Raw genomic sequence first — 24,020 nt, 5'->3', positions numbered from 1 at the left:
GTAAATCCCCAGCAGTGCCATTGCTGGGTCGTAGGGCAGGTCTATTTTTAACTCTTTGAGGAACCTCCACACAGTTTTCCAGAGTGGCTGCACCAGTTCACATTCCCATCAACAGTGCAAGAGGGTTCCCTTTTCTCCACATCCTCTCCAACATTTGTGGCTTCCTGCCTTGTTAATTTTCCCCATTCTCACTGGTGTGAGGTGGTATCTCATTGCGGTTTTGATTTGTATTTCCCTGATGGCAAGTGATGCAGAGCATTTTCTCATATGCATGTTGGCCATGTCTATGTCTTCCTCTGTGAGATTTCTGTTCATGTCTTTTGCCCATTTCATGACTGGATTGTTTGTTTCTTTGCTGTTGAGTTTAATAAGTTATTTATAGATCTTGGAAACTAGCCCTTTATCTGATAGGTCATTTGCAAATATCTTCTCCCATTCTGTAGGTTGTCTTTTAGTTTTGTTGACTGTATCCTTTGCTGTGCAAAAGCTTCTTATCTTGATGAAGTCCCAATAGTTCATTTTTGCTTCTGTTTCTTTTGCCTTAGTGGATGTATCTTGCAAGAAGTTACTGTGGCTGAGTTTAAAAAGCGTGTTGCCTGTGTTCTCCTCTAGGATTTTGATGGAATCTTGTCTCACATTTAGATCTTTCATCCATTTTGAGTTTATCTTTGTGTATGGTGAAAGAGAGTGGTCTAGTTTCATTCTTCTACATGTGGATGTCCAATTTTCCCAGCACCATTTATTGAAGATGCTGTCTTTCTTCCAATGGATAGTCTTTCCTCCTTTATCGAATATTAGTTGACCATAAAGTTCACGGTCCACTTCTGGGTTCTCTATTCTGTTCCATTGATCTATGTGTCTGCTTTTGTGCCAGTACCACACTGTCTTGATGACCACAGCTTTGTAGTACAACCTGAAATCTGGCATTGTGATGCCCCCAGCTATGGTTTTCTTTTTTAAAATTCCCCTGGCTATTCGGGGTCTTTTCTGATTCCACACAAATCTTAAAATAATTTGATCACCGCCTTTAAACTGGTTAATGTACATAATGAATCATGGTGTGGGGTGTGGATATGGTATCCTATTTCTCCACATCAAATGGGATACTTCTTTGGTTTAGTACATAGAATAATCCTTCTAAAACATAAGCATTCAATTCATTCCCCTGCTCACAATGGTCTCCTTACTCAGGATAAAATTCTGAGTAAGTCCTTTCCGGGCCTTAGAAAGAAGCTAGGTAATCTGGCCCTCTGCCACTTCTCTGTCCCATCTTCTCAATACATCCTACTGGCCAGAGTGCTACTCCCTCTGCTTTGAAGGCTCCTTTCCTAATAATCATGGAGCCACACTCCCTGGCTGGCTTGTGCTTTTACTGCTCTGAGAAATCTTCGGCTACCTGCAGGCTTTAAAGATTTTTCTCCTGTTTTCTTCTGGAAATTTGATAATTTTAACTTCTACATTTAAGTCTTTGATCTGTTTTGAGTTAATTTTGGGGTATGTTGTGAGGTAAAGGATTGAGGTTCATTTTTTTCCTTTGTATCTAGTTTTTCCAGAATCAACTGCTGAAGAGACATTCCCCCAATGAAATGCTTAGGCACTTTTGTTGAAAACAATATCAATGCTTTCATCCCACAGACTTGGTATGTCTCTACATTTACTTATATTATTTAATTTTCCCAGCAGTTTCTAGTTTTCAGGTTAGAGGTCTTGCACGTCTTTTGTTAAATTTGTTCTTAATTAGTACACATTTTCAAGCAGCACTGTTAATGGAAATTTTCAAAACCATTTTTAAATGTTGCTAATATATAAAAATATAATATTGGGGGTATATAATCTTTATATTCTACACTCATACTGAATTTACTAGTTAGCTCCAGGAGTGGTTTTATAGTTTTCTGAGGATTTTCTATGAACCATCATGTCACCCACAATAGAGAAACTTCTACTTCTTCCTTTCAGGTTTTTATGACATTTTCTTTTCTTTCCTTATTGTAATGACCAGGACTTCCTATAAATGTTGGAAAGCAATAGTGTGTGTGTGTGTGGGGGGGGGGGGGGGGGTACATCCTTTTTTGTCCACAATGGTACGGGTAAAATGTCCGGATTCCAACATTAAGGAAGATGTTAACTATAGGCGTTTTTCACAGACACGCATTTTCAGATTGAGAAATTCCTTTCTATTCCTAGTTTATACAGATTTTTTGTTTTGTTTTGTTTTAAATCATTAAATGAATGTTGAATTTTATCAAGTGAGTTTTTTTCCTACATCTACTGATGATCACATGGCTTTTTTCCTTTATTTTTGTATACTTCCAAGTTGATTAGTTAATATTTTGCTAAGGGCTTCAATGTCCACATTCATGAGGGATATTGATATATAATAGCTTTCTTTTGCCTGTATCTAGTTTTGATATCAGGATAATGCTGGCCTTTTATTTCCCTTCTATTTTCTGAAAGAGCTTATGTAGTTGGCATTATTTCTTCCTTAAATGTTGATAGAATTCACCAGTAAAGCCATTTGGGCCTGGTGTTTCCTTCACTGGAAGGTCTTTAATTACAAACTCAATTTCTTCAGTGAAAAAAGGGCCACTCAGGTTATTTTTTTTTTTTTCTTGAATGCTCTTTTTGTATTTATTCTTATATGTATAGGTCTCTTTGATCAAGGTTTTCTAATTTATTGACATAAAGTTGTTTATAATATTCTCTTACTCTTTTAGTCTGTAAGATCTGGATAACCCTCCTTCATTCCTAATATTGTGTTCTCTCTTCTCTTCTCATGAATCTATCAGGGATTTTTCAATATTACTGATCAAACAGTTGGCCTTGTTAATTTTCTCTGTGTTAGTCTATCTTCTCTTTGTTGATTTTGCCCTTATCTTTATCATTCCCTTTAAGAACTTTCTTTGGGTTTGGGACACCGGGTGGCTCAGTCAGTTGACATAATTCACAAAAACTGCTATATTTTATATGTATATATATTTAAGGTATATAATCTGATGATTTGATATCTATATACATTGTGTGAAATGATTAATTACTGGTTTCTGCTGAGTAGTTTGCCATCATTCAAATCATTGTTCATTTATGGAAGGTTTTTTCTGGCTGCTTTTAAGTTTTGCTCTTTTTATTTTTGGTTTTGACTATCATGTGCTCCCCATGCCTCTCTTTGAATTTATCTTGTTTGAAGTTTCTTCACCTTACTCTATAAATTTGTCTTTTATCAAATATGGGAAGTTTCTGACTTTTTATTTTTTTTCCTGTCCCATTCTTATTCCTCTCCTTCGGGGACTCAAATTACCTATAGGTTACATTTTTTCTTTCTTTTTTTTTTTTTGAAATTGTACCTAAGTCCCTGAGGTTGTTATTTTTTTCAAACATTTTTCTTTTTCTTCTTCAGATTTCTACTCATCTGTTTTCACCTTCACTGGCTCCAATGTCACCTCCATTGTTATGTCACCCAGTAAATTTTTTATTTAAAAATAACATTTTTTCACTTCTAAAATTTCCACTTGTTTCTCTACATTTTCTGTTTCTCTAGCTGATACTTCCTATCTCTTCATTCATTGCAAGTATATTTCTTTTATCTCATGGGGTATACTTATAATAACTGCTTTAAAGTCTTTCAGAGTTCCCACATCTAGGTCATCTTGGGTTTGGCAACCGGATTTCTTTTCCCTTTTCCCTTGAGAGTGGGTCCAGTCCTCCTACATTGAGTAATTTTAGACTGCATTCTGCATACTGTGATACCATACTGCGAAAATTCTAGATTCTTTATGTTATTCCAAAACATGTTGATACTTTTGTAGGTAATTAACTTGGCTACACAAGCTGCACACTATCTCATCTCCCAGATAGCAATTCTGAACTCAGTTCATTTTTTTTTTAAGCCTTAGCCTTAAGCCTGTTTTTAGTCTGCTTCACATGTCTTATGGATGTGTCATTAATTTTGGAAAATTCTGTCATTATTCCAGATTATTTCTTCTGTTTCTTTCTCTTTCTTCTTCTGATACTCCCATAATTCATAAATTATAAACCTTAGTAATTGTCCTGCAGTTCTTAGGTATTTTTTTTTCATTTTTCTCCCCTTTATACTTTTCAGTTTGGGAAGTTTCTATTGGAGAAAGCACGATCCTTTCCCCATCTGTGTCTAGTCTACTGATGAATCTGTCAAAGGCATGCTTCATATATATTATAGATTTTATTTCTATTTCCTTTTGATTCTTTCTTGGAGCTTCCATCTCTCAACTTGTATTACCCATCTGTTCTTGCAGGTTGTCCATTTTTTTCTGTTCAAGCCCTTAGCATATTAATCTTAGTTGTTTTAATTTCCAGGTCTGATCATTCCAATGCTTGCTCGATCTCTCCAAGCTACATTCTTTTTGCCTCTTAGTATGACTTGTAATTTTCTTGTTGAAAGCTGAGTATTGTACTCAGTAAAAGGAACTGACAGACAAGCATCTAATGTGAGGTTTTATTGTGCTAGGAGTTAGGCCATGTTTATGGATTGTTGTAGTGGTAGATGTTAAGAGGCTAACACTTTCTGTGATGTCCTTGTTTTTGTTTTACTTGTTGTCCTTGGGTTTCCCAAGAGATTTCTTCTGAAATCAGGTCTTTCCATTGTAATCCCATTTTATGCACGAGCCCTAAAAATGTGGTAAATTCTGGGGGGAGGGGAAATACTCTACAGTGTTATGACCAGGTCTCAGCCTTTTAGTGAGCCTGCAGCATGAAGCTGTGAGCTTGCAAAGTGCTTTTCCATCCTCCCCACTTGAGGTAAGACAGGAAGGCTCAGGAAAGGGGATGGAGTGGGTATTTTTCTTTTCCTCAGGCCAGTTAGGCCCTGGTAAAAAAAAAAAAGTTTCCCTTGAAGGCACGCTTTTGTTTAGGAGAACAGCATGCCCTGGGCATACTTCAAAATGGTGTCTTTTTCTCTCACCCTGCTTGAAAGCACAGGGGTGTAGAGGGTGGGTTTCCTGGGGCTAGCACCTTTGAAGTTGTTGGGAGGTTCCCTAAGACTGGGGCCCCTGCTATTTTTCACTTGCAGGCTTGTCCAGACTGAGTCTCCAGAACCACAGTCTAAGCCCTCCTACCCTGGTATTGGCTCTGTTCCTGGGCTTCTGCTCTAGCAAGTTATAATCTGCTGTATTCACTTATCTCTCCAATTTTGGGGGCAGTGGCTTTCCCTGTGACCTTAATTCTTTGATGGATCTAAGAAGAGTCATTGATTTTCAGTTTGTTCAGTTTTTTTCTTCTTTGTGTGAAGACAGAGTGATGATCTCCTAGCCTTTTCCATGACAATTGGACTGGTTCAGGAGTTAGAGATGTGCTAAGTATACACACAGAGTTAAGGGTTCCACTTCTCAATATCTTTCCTCCCTGGGTTTGACCCTTTTATCTGGTGGTCCTAGTTCCTCTGGGCAGAGAGAGAGGTGGCTTTACTATCGGAGGGGTGTGCCTTCAGGGGAAAAACCACAGAAGAGCAGAAACTTGCTCTCTGTTGGCCACTTGCTCCAAAGTTGGACTTCTCTCCAAAGTCTGCTTGTGCTCGTTCAGTCTCCAGAGCTTTCATGTTGTTTATGGATCACCTGGTTAGGAGGTCGTGCCTCAATATCAAAAGTAGAACTTGACTCTCTATTAAGGGGGAAAAGAACTACATTTGTTCTCCTACCTTGGTTCGGGAGCTCTACATTCATGATCTCATTTCATAATTTTCCCCAGATGAGGACTCCGAGGTGCAGACAAAATAAATAACTTGCTGAAGGTCACAAGGATATGTTTAAGTGAAAAAATCTGGAGGAACTGTAGGGCTAGAAAACCTTAAATTACTCTTCTCTCTACTGTATTACCTGGCGTCCCTCATGGGTAAATGACTGCTAAAGAGAAATCTATATAATCCAAAATAATACAGATTCCAAATAGTAACTACTAGGAGACTAGTAAACTACTGTTGTAGGGGATAAAAGATGCTGAGAAGACAGGGTTAAACCTCTTTATCAGTCACAACTCATATGATTGACTTTCAGTCAAATAAAAGTCTGGTAACAATTCATGAGAGTAAAAGGTCAGTGAGGGCAAGCCTCTGACATGGAATAGGTCTGCGTAGGTTAGGAGAGAATGGCTCAGGAATTTCTGGAGAGACAGACTAGGTAGGATACAGAGGCATTAAATCCTAAACTTCTTGCCTGGGAATTTTGTTTTATTCATCTGTGTATTCCCCTCCTGCCAAAGTACAATGAGAAAACATACACCAGCGCTTTAAAGATTTTTGAAGGAATTAACAGTTTGTATACTTTTATAAACATAATTTTGAACTCTTCAATGGGTCTTCTATAGAAATAATGATATAAAATTTCTGGCACCAATAAGGTACTGAATTTAATTTATTTTCCCGCACTTGCTTTACATTTCTGACTCTAGCAGAATCCTCTAGCATTGGTAAGATTTTAGCATTGATCCCTGATTAGTTTAAAACAGCAAAAACTAGATCATTTTGGTTAAGGCAGTAGAATGTACCTTCTTGATCACAGAATTGAATATTTTTGGCCACCACATACCTGTTTCTGTCATTAAATCTTAAATGAACAAATGGTATAATCAAAAGCAAATTCAATGTCACTTTGGAGAATAACCAGTGTCACTGCCTAGAATACACCAGCCATAGAATAGGGTATTCATATCACTGTTCTTAGGCGAATCCTGAGGAGAATCACTTCACCAGAATAGAAACATCTTTTCCTGTATCCTCACATAGTGACAGGTGACTACTCAGAGGTGACCAGGACTTCAGAAAGGGCAGATCTCACTAACACAACAGTGAGTATGGGAACACATACAATGTGTCTAAGGGCCCTCTTGGATGCAGGAGTCTACTGGTTTGATTCTATCCTAAACTCCTGTCTTTATTAAAGTGAAAGGAAAACCTTAAAGATCTTCACAAGTTCCCCTTTGGGTCTGATGGAAAGGGTTATCAGCTAAGGGCTGACTCTGTTCTCTCTTCTCTCCACGAGGAGAGCAGAGCGAGGGGAGAGGTTTAGCAGACACCTGCTGGGACCCTGCATTATTTCATTTCAGTACCAAAAGCACAAAGAGAGTGGCCTTCAGGCCAGTGAGATGTACAGTGGACTATGATTCCTCTGCCAGGGCAGAGTTCACAAAGGGCTTATTCTCCTTTAGTTTTTGTTCCTAGGACCCAGTAGATAAAGGTCTTTGATCAATTCTCAATATACTAAGTACAAAGAAAAAATTTTTTCCTATAGTCATATATTTTTGATATGTACCCCTAGTTAAGAGTTACTGCTATAGAACATCTCCTCCTTAAATAATGAGAATTCTACATACAGTAATAAGAAAGGTAAGGTTACCAAATATGTCCAAATAAGCTTTTCACCAACACTTATACAGTAAGTGTTCATATAAGATTTTTATCAAAATAAATACCTAGGATTTAAAAGTGAAGTTTCCAAGAGGATGAGAAGAGTATCATTTTGACTTTGAGATGGAGACTTCCTCAATCCTACTATTTGACTAAACCAACTTTAATTTATGCAGAAAAAAAATAGTGGTCACATTACTGAATTCTAAATCATCTTAAACATCAAAATATTCAAGAGGCGATGACAATATTCTGCATCATACAGTGTAACTAACAATCTCAATACTTCTATTTTCTTTGGTTTTGCAGGGAATAGAGAATGCAGAGAGCTAAAAGACTAGAAACAGGAAGTTACAGAACCAATGCAGTCTATCTGGAGGTGATCTGTAAATTTAAGTATTAGTTATACCAAAAGGAAGCATGTACCAAAGGATACATTTAATTTAGGTTCACATCTTGTTTTAAACCCTCAGGATCATAGGAATTTTGCAAATTAAGAGCTTTTTCAGTTTAGAAAAATAATCCTATCCCTAGAGTATCCCAAAAGTGTATGCCAGCATTTTGTAGTCAAATACACTAATATTTCAGCAGTGAGAGGCATGAATATTCACATTAGTAGGATAAATAAATTCATGTCCATTCTGATTAGGTTTCCAGATTTTGAAATTACACATAAACAATTATGGCCCTGAAATAAAATCAATATCAGATATATAAGCAAAAAAGGTTTTATACCCATGATCCTAGGTAAACAGGCAGAAGGGGTTCTTTCCTCTGTTGAAGAAAGAAAATGGCCATCAGGGCAAACACATAAGGTGGCAAGCCTCCTTCTTCAGGGTGATCTATACTGCAAAGCTACAAATAAGAGAAAAAAGTAAGTATTATTTTGTACCAACCTATCATTTACACAATTTGGTCTAAAATGTAAAACACCAGTGACCAAAAATAAGACTTTCTTAAACTTCTGGAGCAACCACATATTTGTGATGCTGAGTGGCAACCTCAATTTCAAAGTTTTCATCTTGTTAACTAAACTAGTATTTGTTCTTTTTTCTTTCTTTCTTTTCTTTTCTTTTCTTTTCTTTTTTGATATCCACGTCAAATCTGCTCACTTGGTTAAAAACGTTTGTTAGTGAAATAGAAATAATGATTCAATCCCAAGTGCAAACTAACTGGCTCTGCTCAGTTTAATGGTCCCCTCATCTGAACCTACTGCCTTGAAAATTCATGCTTTGCTCAGAAACATGACTGGGGAGAAAATGTAGGCAAACTCATTGGCACTAACCGGAATAACAATTTAAAAAGCATAGCCTACTTCATGATGAAGCAGGAAGCAACTTTTAAAGGACCGTATATTGTAATTATCAATTCACTCAGTAAAGAGAGGCGCAGTCCTTTGTTCATCCTAGGCCTGAGCAATAGGAACCACATATTGTTACTGCCATTTCTTAATCAGTAAAGCTTTAGCTTTTCTCTATAAAGCACTCAGGCAGAATCTCAAGTTTATAATCATGATGGGACCTTAAGTTTTAAGGAAATACTAAACACTCTAACAAATACTAAAATATATTTAAAGCACATAGAAATGTAAGCATGACCAGAGACTGGCTTCCATTTTTGGAGTCTCTGCATACATGGTTGGAAATGGTATGAGAAACTTTATCTCAAACTTTCCTGTGCCTAACAAGCACTTGGGAAACTAGTTAGAATGTAAATTCTTGGGGCATGTCCTACATTTGACCCATAAATCTGATTTTTAATAAGCACTATAAATGACTTTGATCTTTTTAGCAATACTGTCCCAGTGAAATAGAGCGCTAAATTTTCTTTTCTGTAGACATTAAAATTTCTGTTCTAATACTCAGATGCCTACTCTCTTCCTGCCTATAAATACGCATCCAAACGTTTAAGATTAACCATGCAAAGATCGAGCACATTGTTTATGCATATGTAGAATGTGCTCATGCACTTAAAGAACTCAAACTTACCTTTGCCCAGTACCTAAAGGCAATCACCAAAGGAACCAGCTTTGATTCAAGTTTGCCAAGGGCAGTTAAATGGTTTGTCGTCAAACAAGCATTTTCATTTCCTGCACTCACTTTACAAAGAAGACCACTGGTATGGTAAGGGGTGAAGATGAAAAAGAAAAAGAAAAAGAAGCATTAGACAGGTATCAGGTACCTTTTACACTGACAATAACTACTATGCACTGACAGTAAGTATCTTCAAAATGAAAATTAAAAACTCACTAAATCTTTATGGGTTATTTAGGTCACTGCACTAAGAAAAAGACGGTAGCTATTCTCTGAGCAAACTTTGTTTTTCAGAACTAAAATTCTGTATTTTCATACATTAAAACTATTTCTGGAGGGGGAATGAAAATTAGGAAAATACTGTAAAAAGTATCAAACGGGAGTAAGAATTTATCTTTGTAAAAGAGTGTTTTCCCAAGAGTTGGAGGAATCTGCCTAATGAAGAATCATTACAGCCTACAAACCACCCATTTACTGTGGTGATGATAATGCTTCCAGATGGAGGAAGAGACACATGGGGGAAGTCACACTAATTGTTATTCAGCACTGCTAAAAATGCTGCTAAAAAGGATGGCAAAGTAAGGTGGCTACAGCAAGTAACCATTCAATAAAGTTGTTTTTTGCTAGAATGAAATGGGTCAAAATGCTTCCTTCCTCTGCTCTTTCCTTTCAAATAATTTGATTCTTTTTAAAATAAAACACTTTCTCCTCTTGCATCAAATGCCCAAAGCATAGAGAGAATGCTACTAGTGAACCTGTGAAATTAACCACATAAAGAGCTTGTTATTCTAGAAATTGTGGACATTGGAATGTAATATAAAGTACATGTGCCCTTGGCAAGTTTCTATTTAATATATAAACAGCTTAAAGAATCGGAGACCTTTGCTTTTCTTTGCACACCACCACTGGCACCCTAGCATGGAAGTCTGCATCAACATCAATAAAAGACTCTGAGAAGAGAAGAAAAAATATTAAGTAGGTTAATTAAACTTCTGTTTAAAAGTAGAACTAGATAAAGCACAAGTTGTGACTTAATCTGGCCTTTTTGAAAGAGGATTACAAAATAAAACTCTGAGACGACTTGAGAAGGGAAACAGTATTATGTACAATAATCAAGTAACCACATGAATTTAAAACCCTTATTTTGGATAACTCATGTTTGATTAGAAATGACTACATTATTGAATCAGAATATTTAAGTGCTATGTAGATAAGGTAATTAGAAATGTGAATAGGATATATTCAAAAACAAAACTGCTACAAAAGCCACTAAAATATCTGGGCTTAAAATACATATTGACCAAAGTAAGAAGAAATATTTGAATTTGAAATATTTGAATCAACCCAAACAAGAAGGATGTGAAAGACTAATACCTGGGATGAGAATGTTTAATGAGGTGTATGGAGAACATAAAAAGTCTTTTGAGTCCTAAGCTGAACATTACTTTGGACAACTGATGACCCTAACCAGTAGCAAGCAATTGGTGATTTATTAATCAGGGTTGGGTCACACCCCTTTACTGACTGTAAGGTATTAATTTAAACCACAGAATGGTTTCTGTTTGGATATTACCCACAGAAATAATTAAAAGACACATGTCATTCTATTTTCAACATTTGACAAATTAAGATATCTAAATTATAGACAAAAGAAAAAATTAAGAGAAAAACGTGGGAAGAATATGGCCTTACCGCTATTCTTTAAACATTCTTGAACAAGTAAGAGAACATCTGGCTGAGACATCTAGGAAACAAATCAATAAATATATCACTAATCCATAAGGACTGTTGTTTCAATGAGAGAATAATATAGTAATTCAGTAATAATACAGTAATTTGAAATTATCCAAAGTCCTTTCCAAATTAGAAGGCACACTGCCGCCCCAGTAAATAAATTAATCATTATGCTATGTGCACACATCAGTCAGAGACAGAGATGAGTGCCAAATGAGGGCAAGAGACCTGTCACACAGTTAGCTCCTGGTTAATGAATTCCTGGGGTAATCATCAGCCTCTCTGCAAATCTCCAAGACGCGAAACTGTTAATGTCTCCTCTCATTCTATAAGACTACTTCAACAAACTGCTTGCTGGTCTCCACTTCAGCCTTGCCTCTCTCCAATCCTTGCTCCCTGTAGGAACTACAACCATATAACCTCATCAATCAGACCTAGTCATGACCCTCCTTAAAACCCTCAATGGCTTTCTACTGCCCTTAGGTCACAGCAAAACTCTTTCCCAAGGCCCACAGATCCTGCATGTTGGGCCCTCTGTCCTAATCTTAATGTTGCTTCTTTCTCTTGGTCCCTCCATCATGGCTATATAATCATCCATTCAGCTCCTTGAACAGGCCAAGCTCCACAGGGGATTTGTATGTTTGCAAACACTGCTCCCTCTGCCTGAAACACTCACCCTTTCACTTCCCTACTCCTTTTCATCGTTTAGAGCCTAGTGTCAATGTCATCGCTTCATGACCGCTGGATCTATACATCCCCTGTTCTTTTCTGTCACAGAACCTTGTTTTCCTGCATAGCTCTCATTATAATTAATCACATACATGTAATTACTTATCTTTTCCACTAAGTATGATTTAGATGAGGGAGGAATCCTAGCTGTTTTGTCTTCTGGGATCTAGGATAGTGCCTGGCATACAACATAGACTCAGTATTTGCCAAGTGAATAACAACACCAAAATGACTGCTGTGCTGATAAATTACTAATCAGAATTTAAGGTTAAAAGATGTGTAAACTCTACTGATCAGCTGGCCACAGAGCTGCAGCAGTCAGGGATGGCAAGGAATGAGAGGCTATACAACAGACACCTGGAGGTGATGCCCAGGAATGTTCTTTATTATTTTTAACTAGCAACCCAGGTAAATGGGTATAAACCACCAGTGGTTGAACAATCTCCCAGAGTACCTTCCAAATTCAAAATTCTGACTCATCCACATCTTTTTCAATCACATTTAAACCAGAAATCCAGGCTAGGTGTGGTTCTTCAAAAGCATAATTATTTTGACAAAGTAGGTGTATAAAAGTGGAAATTTAGGAACAAGTTGAGCTTTCAGGTCACAAATGTTTCCATGTCCAGACTGCTTAAAACCTGAAATCCTTTTCTGACACTGGAAAGTTGACTTTACCAAGATAATTTAATCTTCTCATGTTAACAGAACCTAAAAAGCCTCATTAGAGTCATATAGTTAGAATACCAGTATTTGAAGTAAGTATGAAAGATCTGCAGAGTAAAAGAAGTACAGAAATCTGTACAATATTAAAAGAAATGCTCTAAAATCAAAGGTAAGGACAGCGCTCTGAAAATTCCAACAGTTTGTACTTACAATGGCTGGAAATTGAATGTCGATGTTTACATCAGAATTTTTGAAACCCAATCTGCTACAGGATGACCCATATAATCTGAGAGAACAATCTGAAAAAAAATTAAGTCACAAATAAAATGAAATTTCTCCAAAGCCATAACAAAACACTGCTATTTCAGAAATGGAACCATCAATTAAATTTACGCATGAAAGTAAGACAGAATTCAAGTCTGGCATAAACAAATGAACAAGGAATGGTTGACTTTTTGCTCTTGTCTTCATTTTATCCTCTGTAACAGGGAAGGCTGTATTATCTGCAGTTTAGCTTGACAACTACTGTTTCATGTCAATTATAAAACACAGTTTTAAATAATTCTAATTTATTATTTTATATTTTGTGCAGAAAATTCTATTTGCAAGGATTTTTACAATGTGAAAGTCAAAAACAGATGCCTAACTTTACCTTATATTTATAAACCTGATCGTATACTAAAGAGTTAATACAAACATTTCACCTTTTAGAAAACATACACAGGTATAATATACTATAAAGATCATGTTTCAATAAAATAATCATAAAAATGACCTTCAGCATAAAGTTACTTTTCAGCATGATTATGAACAAAATAACCCTTAACATAATATATACTCTTAGGGAAACTTTTGAAAAGTAATCAAAATTTCACTGATATAACTTAAAATGCTAGGCAATAAGCAATTCATTCTTCAGAGGAAGACATACGTGTGTGTGTGTATACTGTCTACATTTATTTATGGCATTTACCCCTCAATGTTTTCCTACTACTATGCCAAAAAATTATCTCCTTCCCGTCAGGGGATTTTGTGGGATTTTATAGGTTTGTTAAGTCAAGTGATTTCTTTGAGTTTAAGCAGTTTCCCATGACAAAGTACATTCAATTTTACAATGGAAATCTACAGCAAAAATCACTGATGTGAAAAATGTCTTTCTGGGAACTTGTCTACAATACAAAGGATGAGATACAGATAAAATGAAATGAAAAGATTCTTGCCTTTTATTTTTATGAAAGGTATACAAATATGAATACATGCTATATTAATGCTTTTCCAGTAGAACAAAGAGTTCTATGGGAGATATGGCAATAAATAGTGATTCTAACCTTAACTGTAGCTTAGAATCACTTGTGGAGCTTCCTAAAAAATAGTTTTCTGTGGCTCCACAGACATAACTTGGAAAATTAATCAACAGGACACAAACTCTATTATAAATAGTTTTCAGAGCTCATTTTAGGTGTTACAATTCCTTTTAAAAGTGGTTAAACAGAACCTTTTTTGGACAGATAACCTAGAAATGATTCGAATATACTTTTTATTTTAACTTAAAATATTGCGTCAATTTAGTTGGTAGCAAGGTAAACAAGAAGATAGACAAGGGTCCCACAGTGCCCCCATAGTAAGTACATGTCCAGGGAAATTGATAATGAAGACAGGTTTAATGACAGTGCATGTAAAAGTCTTTGTTACCTTGGGGGAAAGCCAGAAGAAACAAAAACACACAAAAAATTAAGAACTTCAGGACATGGCAAATCAATTTCTATTCGATGAAAATTACTACTGGTCAGAAAAATGCATGAGGCACTTTTAGGTAGCTAAAGAGAAAAACAAATCTAGAAAATACCTGGTAACTTGTGTTGGAACACATTTTCCATGATACGTTTAATTTCTAGTCTCTGTTCCAAGTTCTCATTGTGTAAGCCAAACTCCTGTACCACTTTGTCAATGGCAATACCAATTGCATTTATCTGGGAGGGTGTAGGCGGGGGTAACGTGGTGAGCAACTCTTCCTCTTGCTTCTCCTTTTAAGATCAATATTGAGATTAAAAATGACTCACACAGTTTTTACCTTCTACCATTCACTGAGACAACACCCTGTAGAATATTCTGAAATATTTTTCTTAGCTCTCCCTCTCACTTTAGCTATGTTAGTCTTCAGATCATCAAACATATATACTTCTTTATGCACATAAAGTGATAATAGAAGACAGGGATAAGGAAAAAATGCAGGGAAAGAACATTAAAAGCAGCAATGACAAATCACTTGCTTTATTATTATTGGCATAAGGGCATATACCGAGGTCCTATCAATGACTTCATTCACCCTGGTACTGTTCTTAAAGAAATTCACAAGACTGTCTGGCAAAACATGTCTGGCCAATGTAAAGTATTTTATTTATTTTTATTTATTTTTTATTTATTTATGATAGTCACACAGAGAGAGAGAGAGGCAGAGACACAGGCAGAGGGAGAAGCAGGCTCCATGCACCGGGAGTCCGATGTGGGATTCGATCCCGGGTCTCCAGGATCGCGCCCTGGGCCAAAGGCAGGCGCCAAACCGCTGCGCCACCCAGGGATCCCCCAATGTAAAGTATTTTAGCTAAAATAAATTCAGTAATATAAGTACTAAAGTTATTAATATCATAGCCTTAAAGAAAGGAAAGTCGTAAAGATGGCAAGTAAAAACAACTGACAGATTTGTTTGAGTAACATTAAACTTACCTTAATGTTTTTCTTGTGTCTCTTCTCTTTGATATGCTTATGGGCAAATGCAATGGATTCAATTAAAACATCACAAAGTTTGCAGGTGTACTTAGCTGTAGGGTAGTTTCTTGGTCGCTATAATTTAAAGAGATTTAGAGAGAGATACGTGTATCTTCCAAAATACAGGCAAACAGATATTAGCCAGAAATTATTTCCCCATCACTTCAAAAACTGTTAACATATTATTGTCACTTTTTACCACTATCCTAATAGTCATTTTTTGGAAGTGATTCTATTAAATCAAACTGAGTATCACTTTTAACTTGGTGCTTAAAAGATATCTGTGGTAGAGTACCTAATTCACCAAAGCACACGTTCCCAATTACTAGCATAGTTTAAACCAACACAAGGGTTTTAAGTAACAAATAAAAGACATTACCCTTTTTAGCCTGTCGATGAAGTCTCTTTTTAATCGCTCCTCTGCCTGCTGTAAGCCCAGGAGCTCCTTCGTTGAAAGCACAGACTCGTCTATCACGGGGCCTTCCAAGTCTCCGTCCTGCTCATTTTCCTCATTTCTAGTCCTACGTGGCTTCCGAGGTCTGGACCTCTGCTTCTTGTTTTCTTAAGTCAGGGGGAAAATATTATGGGCAATATTGAGCAATACCACTCTGACAAAAAATCAGACCGTACAATTTTATTCATATGTATTTATTCACTAAATAATGTGATAACCTGAATGACATCTGAACACAGCAAAAGGAAAGCTCTTCCATGGATAAAATGTGTGAATCCTCATTAACCACCTAATCTGGAAACATCAATCCATAGAAATCCTCTTTTGGGAACACTGGAAAAGAATTTGCTTCAACCATACAATGTGATTTTATCATTTCTTCCCAGTATACTCCTGAATATACTCAAACAATAGTAAAAATTATCCTCTGAAGGCAAGTGTACCTGTAATTCTAATATGCCTAATATGTCATAATATACTATGTTAATGTATCTAATATATTCTTGTATACCTATATCTGTTATTCTAATGAAAACTATCCACATTTGCTTTCATTTTTTTTAAGTGAACAGAGCAAGATGGACAATATGATCTTCAAAGGACTAAGAAATCAACTACATTCTCATGTGGAATGAATATTCATCATTTAGTTGTAAATTTAGCTTTCAGGTAACGGGCCCCTCCCCCAACACCGATACAAGAAGTCTAAGCCAAAATTTTATTTCCTGAGGACAATTAGTTCCCATCTTATCCTTACTTTCATTTTAGTTTCTTTGAACAGTCTGCTCAATAAGCACATATCAAAGAAAAATGGTCATTAGTTGAAATAAGTTTTCTACAAGTACAGACTAATTCATTAAATTCTGTTAGTTCTCCAATCTTTATAACTAATAAACGGATCTCTTCCCTTTTAAACTTACAACTTTTCTACCTGTGTAACTGAAGATGTCTGTGGGACCTAGCTATTAAAATAAATTGTTTTAAATAGCTTTGATAACTTCAATCAAGCTCTGAAAATTACCCCTTCGGTAATACATATGGTCAAAATAAATCTCATTTCCCCAATTAAATTGTGATAAATGGTTTGAATAATATTTAAATGGCTTATCAAAAGTTAATCTTTCAAAACATAAACCTACTGAAAAGTCCTGCATGAGGCAATTCCCATGTCAAGTTTTCAGTGGAACTCACTCATTTCTTGGACAGCAGTTAGAATGAATCAGTTGACTGAAAAAAATTCCAAGCCAGAAAAAGGAGATAGGTATAAGATCTCTAATTTGCAAAAAGCTGTTGCCAACACCTCCAACGGGAAAGGAGTAAGCATTGTGCTCAAAGTACCATAAGATGAATATATAATGAAATTCTGTAAACAGCTTCTATAAGTGGTAATTAAAATAAAGTATTACGTCAAATAGTTTTTTTTTAAGCAATCAAAATGGACCAAACAAATAAAATACTAAAAGGTAAAGTAGTCCCTTGCAGAGAAAAATCAGTCTACTTTAATATTTGCTTTTTAACACTCTCCTATTCCCAATGAAATTATCACGATCTTTTAAGGACAGCACTCTTCACTGGCATCAACTTCTGAGATAAGCACTTCTTTGAACTTAAGAGGTGTGTCTGTGTTCATTTAATTTGCATATCTCTACAAGTTCTACCCTAAATAGTTATATCTGATTTCAGTGTTCATAGCAAGTTTCTTACTTTGGCAAATAATCATTAGGATTTACACTAATATGTGCAATATCCATTGAAAAGTCCATATTAGTTCACAAAACAATAACTGATGTGGAACCAAATCCCTTTTTTAACTGCTCTCTAATCACAAAAGCTTTTCATATAGCTGTCTGCTGTCGTCTTCCTGAGTGACTTCAGTTTCCCTCCAAAGAGCATGATTAACTCCTTTTTCTTTTTAAAGATTTCATTCTTAAGTAATCTCTACACACAACACGGGGCTCACTCTCACAACCCCAGAGATCAATAGTCACACGCTCCAGTGAGCCAACCAGGTGCCCCATTCCTTATTGTTTTTATAAAGAGAAGTGGATGACTGCAGAAATTCTGTGTGATGGCAATGACAGCAGCTGTCATTACTGAATATTTTTTATGCAACAGGTGCAATGCCAAGTACCTTATGTGCATTGCCTTGGTTAATACCTATAGTGATCCTCTCATAGATGCTCAGATTATTCCCACCGTACAGATGGGGAAAATGCCGGCCCAGGGAAAGAACTTGCTCAGAAACACATGACTAAGTCAAAGTAATGGGTTTTGAAATAAAGATAAAAAAACATGGACGGAATTCTGAAATTCAGCCTTTTATCTAACAATATAGGAACTGGAAAGAACTTACTGAAATTCCCCTTTGTTGCATATCCATTCACATCTAGAATGGACCATGAGTTTCATAGGACTGCATGGTAAAGAGAGTCAAATATAATCTCATTGAAGGGAATCTTGAAAGACAACACAGGGTATTGCTAAAAAGTTCCCACAATTACATAGAGGAAGACTACCTGGCTCATCGCAGGTGTCTTGTAACATGAATTCTCTATATACAGTATTCCAAGTCTCCCATATTTTATTTGCACATGGCCCATTATTCCATTCACAAAGGACATGTGTATTTGAGTGGATATTTTCCAGCTAAGATCACTAATGGCATTGTCCCAAATACATTAAACTGGCAATCTAGGATATTTGAGGGATGAAGTACAGGGCGGTAACGTAGAACTGAAAAATAGAAAATAAGTATTAAAGAACAAAGCAACTCTAAGATAATTTTTACTATGTTTTCTCACATTATTTAATGAGACTCTTCCTTATTAAGACAGAATTCCAATTCAAGGAAAATTTCAGTCCCTTTAATGAGATCCTTTCAGGATCCTGAGTGCAGTGCAAAGTTTATATTTCAAATTGAATTTCTATCTACAGTAAGTAATTTTATATCAAAGTTTAAGATTTCCCTTATGAAGATTTTTTTCAAGTGCTAGAAGCTGAACAGTCCTTCATCTAGCAACTGTGAAAGCACACACTTATTTTTCATATAGTAAGAACAGAGGGGTTTTTGGATTGCCTCAATTAAAAGGACAGTAAAAATGTATGTACTTCCTTTTCAAAACCACTTAAAAGCAACTTTTTAAGCTGCTTTTCAGACTAAACAAGAATACATACATAAGAAGTCTTTGGTCTGTTAACAGTTCCTATTAATGTCTGCCTGGTTGCAAACTTTTATTCTATAAGCCTTTGTTTTTATAATGCTACTCAAGACCAACTTTTTCTTTTAAAAGACTATTGTTAACTGAATTAAGATATTCATGTCCTACCTGGACACAGTAATATAGAAATATTTAAATATTCACAAACTTTAAAAAAAGAAACATCAATCAAAAGCTGAGAAGTTATCAAAATGTGTTGGGTTCCCTCTGTCAGACTCAAGGTCCAGTGAGGCTGAGTTAATGACCAAAGAAGCATAGCACTCAATTTCAGTTCCACTTCCTCATCCACCACCCCACAAAAACAAGTCTCAATAAATTTAACCTCACCAAGCCACAGCTGCCTGCTTTGCAAAACTGTGATTCTGCCCTGATCACAACAGCACTACATCAGACAATTCCTTCACTTTCTAGCTTTAAGATTGATGAAGCCAAGATTTTCTCTCTCCTGGAATTCCTTTTTAACACCTCATTCTGTTTCTGCTATTTGATACAAGGCATTTTCTCTTGCTTTTCCCATCTTAAAAAATATAAAACAGCATTTTTTCTCTCATTTAATACTATCATAAAACCCCTTAAAGATAACAAATGCCGTTTTCTCTGCTAAGTATTCTAAATGTTCAGGTACGAGTTCAAATGCCTTACCAATAACATGCTTAAATGTAAACTGTGCACTGTGAGATAATGCAAAAGAAAAGGGCTTCTATAAGCCTTAAAGTGATGGCCAATTTGCCACCCATTCTATATGGTCACTAAAAAAGGTTTGCAGTCAATATATTTAAAAGCCCATTTTTCCAAGCATAATTTGCATTTTCAGACTAGTTTTACTTTTTTCCTTCATATTTATGTTTATTTCATTTCAGTAATTACTGTCCATTAGATAATTTTCCTGTTTATAGAAATCATTGCTACATGAAAAAAATCTATTCACCTTTTAGAAAAAGGTATAACCACCTTGGAGCTATTATTATCAAGCACAGAGGGCACTTAGAAATGGGTTTTGGTGCTACAGAAACTAAAAGGCAAAACTTTTATCTGTATTTCTGACTTTCAAAACTTAATGTGTCCCAGCCCTTTTACCATGCTCACTTTTCAGGAAAAAAAAAAAAAAATCTGGGAGATTCATGCTCCAGCCAAAAGACATATAACCCTCTGTGACAGGAAATATATACAATCTATATTGTGTATTTACATTGAATAAATTTTTTTTAGCTTTATATTCTGTCATTTATATTATGGACACATTCACCATTCAAATACAAAATTACAATACATAATTTAGAATATACAAACATACCACTCAGAAAATATGATATAGTCCCCATGGGGAATATAATCACCCTCTTCTGTAAAAAGCATCAGTGGGAAACGTTTACTGACATAAAATGAGCCTCATAGCAACTTTTTAAAGGGACCAATACATACAATGTGTTGAAGTTGCCCAAATACCATGATTACAATTTTTAAAGTATTCACATTAAATAATAAGCAGGAACTATGAAAGATCAGAACTGGAATGCTGAAAATAATAAACCTCATTTGGATGAAAAAGACATTGCGACTTTGGGGTTGTAACTTGACAAGTTGGAACACATTACCAGGGCTTCCCGCTTCCATTTCTGACATGGTTTCTAGGCTTGTCAAGTCTTTATGAAATAGCCGTCTTACAGTTCTGCAGCCTCTTCCATCTTGCCACCTATATCCATCCTCACTTTCTTGAAAGGAGTCTTTTCTTGGTCGGTTTATAACAGGAATTCTAGGTCCAGGTTTGAATTCCCTCCAAGTGTCTGAATTACCAGCAAGTTCATCAGAGAGCCATCTCTTACTCTGATCTTTGTGGTTCTCATTCATCCAAGCAGGTTGACTGTAAATTGGGTTTTTAAACGCATAGGGATTGCTGGAAACAGCATATGGTCCTTTTCTGGGGGTATTCCCATAGTTCCCTGGTGTTATTTTTTTTTTTGGAAGGCCCTTTTCCATTTTACTGCTATGGCCTTTAGCATAATCATCCATTATTAAATAATCTTGTTGGGGGTGACCCCTTCTGAAATCCTCATCATCTATACTCCCTCGGTCTTTAGTGCGTTTCACAAAATAAGGTTTTGCAGCATCTCCCATGGTCTTTGACTTCAATTTTCTTACTCTGCACCTGAAAGAAGGCATTTTGGGAAATCATCAAACTATAACAAGATATCGTACCAAGCACATGAAATACCACACGTTTATTGTAGATGTTCAAAAGCCTACGGGAAACTGTTCCTTTCCTAATGTCCATCCCATTCTAATCATCGGCGCGTTATACTAGAAGTTGGGAGGCTCGAGTCCTATAATATTCCATGAAAATCAGTACGTACTACTTAGCATGACGATTACATCTGTGACTAAGGGAAGCTCCTTACAGTCTCGAGAACTGCAGCATTAAAAAATGTTACTCCCATGAAGTTGGTTGGCTTTACCTATAATCAAAAGCGCCTCTCCACAACACAAAACCAAAAACCCTCATCCCAAGCCTATGGTGTTAGAAAACTCCGGAAACGGTCTTAAAAAAAAAAAAAAAGTTGGCAATTACTTTTACGTGTTGTACAAAGTAACCGAAACTTTCTGTGAACGTCGCTCATCTCCTCGCCGCCCCACTTCTCTGTCCCTTCTGCGTCCTTCAGGGAAGGGTCTCGGCGCCCCGTCCCCAGCGTCCAGGGCTGCAGGGCACAGGCTGCAGGGGCCCGCGCCCCACCACAGGGCAGGGGCCCGCGCCCCAGCAGGGCTCCCCCCTCGGCTAAGGGCTGGGCTTCCCACCGGGAGACCACTCCAGCCACCCTCCGCCGTCCTCATCCTCTAGCCCCACACAAGTTCGGTTTGGTCGCGGACAGCATTTCTCCCTCTCCGACCCCGGCCTGATCGCCCCAGCCCCGATCTGCCTCAGTCTCCAGCCTTCGCGACCCGAGGCAGAGGAGGCGGCGGCGTCCCCGCACTCCCGGCCACGAAACCACCTCGGGGATCAGGAAGCAGGAAGTGACCTGCGTCCTCGATGGGGTTCCGGGGTCCCCCCGGCCGGCCAGGGGCCGGGCCCGAGCGCCTCCACCCAAGTCCCTCCTTCTCCGGCGTCCGCAGGGTCCGACACAAAGTGAAGGTGCGGACTCGAACCGAGAGCTCAGCGCCCGCCGGCCTGGGGGCTCCCGGGTCCGCGCAACCGGGGCGCGGAGGCCGGCGAGGGACGGAGCCAACGCTTCTCCCGGGCCGGGCCCGCCCTCTACTCCGGAGACCAGGGAACCCCCCGGAGGCCCACCGCGGAGGCGAGTCCGGGAGGGACGCGGGGAGAAGGCGCCCCGGAGCACTCACCACCTCCGCCGCGGTCCCCCGCCTCTTCCTGTCCCGGCCGGGCTCCCTCTCCGTGTTTTCCTTCGGCCCCACTTCCGGCGCTCAGCGCTGTCTCATTGTGCGCGATTAGGGGCCGGCGGTCCCCCGCCCGAGCGCTCCGCCGCGCACGCCGGAAACGCGCGCCGCGCCCGCAGGGCCGCCCGACGCCCCGCCCCCGCCCGACGCCCCGCCCCCTCCCCCCCCCCCCCGCCCCGCTGGCTTCCGCAGCCGCGCGCGAGCCGGGCGCTGGAGCCGGGTCTGCCCCGGGAACCCGCTCCGTCTCTCGTCTCCTCGCCGGGGCCGGCCTCGCCCAGGCCCCCGGTGACTCCGAGGCCTTGAAGGCCCCGGGGAGGCGCGAGGAGCACGCCTCTGGCTCTCCGCGGGGAGGCGCGGTGGGCTCGGACGCCGGGCGGCGCGGCCTTGCCCCAGGATGCCCAGGATGCCCAGGATGCCCTGGATGCCCTGGATGCCCTCGGGGGCGACCAGGGCGAGTGCGGCCTGGAGCTGGGCCTCAGGGCGCCCCCGCGGTTTTCCAAGTCCGAGTGACCTAAAGACCCAGCGAGGCCCTGCTTGCCTGCCCTCTGGAGACGTCGGAGTCTGAGCATCCGCCGTCCACCCACATCTCAGGGTGGCCCAGGCACAGGCCTGGACCTGTAGTTTCTTAGTTTCTGTACAGATTCGTTCACTCAACAAAACAAAACCGTGTTTTCAAGGATATGTGTCATCGCAAAGGATGATCCTGGAGAGTCATACTCGAATTTTTGAACGAAGGAGGCGCACCTGGAGCTTGCCAACAAACGACTTGGGGCTCCCTTTCTTTTCTTCTTTGGACCGTGTTACCTTCCTAGCTGTCTTGTTCTAAATGCTCTGAAAACCTCGAAAAATTAATAAAATCAAGGACCATTGAGAAAGTGTGACAGTCTTGTTTCTTGCGTTTTAAGAGCATTAAATTTAAATCCGTGAGTGTACGTGGAGCATTGGTCTTTATTAATGGACACATGCGTGCTGGGCGTAGCCAGGCTGTGTCCTGAGGGCTTTACAGATGCAACTCTAATCTTCACGACAAATCCTCTAGGAAAATATCATTATACCCGTTTTAAAGAAGGGGAAGTAGCATTTACCGTAAAGTAAATGGCACTGCTGGAAACCAAATTTTAGGGAAGCAGAGCCCATTATTCACTAGCATCTATACTAAAGGTGCTCTAAAGCACGTCAGTACCCCTCTTGTATAATGCCTTATCTGGATGCTTCAGTTCTGCACAGACTTGAGAATCAAGCCAATAATCTGACAGGCTAGACTGTGGTCTTAAATAGGCTCCAAAGGCAGTGTGGTGATACATGAATACATTTATATTATGGGACAGTGGCGTCACCACACCCAGCTGAGTAACTCTTAGACGCAAGAGCTGGTTGAGGAAAGTTGGCCTCGAGTGTCCAGAGTTCTACAGGATCAGTGGAGCATACATCTTTTTTGAGGTGTGTGTGTGTGTGTGTGTGTTTTAAGATTTTATTTATTCATTCATGAGAGACACCGAGAGAGAGGCAGAGATACAGGCAGAGGGAGAAGCAGGGTCCTCGTGGGGAGACCCATGCAGGACTCTATCCCAGGACCCTGGAATCATACCGTGATCCAAAAGTAGATGCTCAATCACTGATTCACCCAGGTGCCCCACATCTTTTTGAGTTTAAAATATTTTTTA

General features: G+C 38.6%; 1 protein-coding gene across 6 annotated transcripts in view; it reads right to left on the bottom strand.

Annotated features, from left to right (window-relative positions):
• The window catches only part of TUT7 (terminal uridylyl transferase 7), a 63,822-nt gene extending 41,362 nt beyond the window's left edge, over positions 1–22,460 (bottom strand). For 4 of the 6 annotated variants that reach the window (XM_077904745.1, XM_077904776.1, XM_077904767.1 and 1 more), the window contains exons 1-10: positions 22,303–22,460; positions 20,565–21,115; positions 15,677–15,858; positions 15,256–15,372; positions 14,378–14,555; positions 12,742–12,830; positions 11,098–11,149; positions 10,286–10,355; positions 9,361–9,487; positions 8,108–8,227 (exon numbers count right to left, since the gene is read on the bottom strand). In XM_077904745.1, the coding sequence (XP_077760871.1) occupies positions 8,108–8,227; positions 9,361–9,487; positions 10,286–10,355; positions 11,098–11,149; positions 12,742–12,830; positions 14,378–14,555; positions 15,256–15,372; positions 15,677–15,858; positions 20,565–21,084 (1,455 nt within the window). In that variant the 5' untranslated portion in view covers positions 21,085–21,115; positions 22,303–22,460. Of the gene's footprint in view, positions 1–8,107; positions 8,228–9,360; positions 9,488–10,285; positions 10,356–11,097; positions 11,150–12,741; positions 12,831–14,377; positions 14,556–15,255; positions 15,373–15,676; positions 15,859–20,564; positions 21,116–21,535; positions 22,227–22,249 lie in introns of those variants that run through there. The other 2 variants (XM_077904758.1, XM_077904748.1) reach the window with 2 other exon arrangements.
• Positions 22,461–24,020: the final 1,560 nt, after the last annotated feature.

The sequence above is a fragment of the Canis aureus genome, chromosome 1, assembly GCF_053574225.1.
Source record: "Canis aureus isolate CA01 chromosome 1, VMU_Caureus_v.1.0, whole genome shotgun sequence".
NCBI lineage: Eukaryota > Metazoa > Chordata > Mammalia > Carnivora > Canidae > Canis > Canis aureus.
Note: the sequence above shows the minus strand (reverse complement) of the source record. Positions and strands in the feature narration are given on the sequence as shown.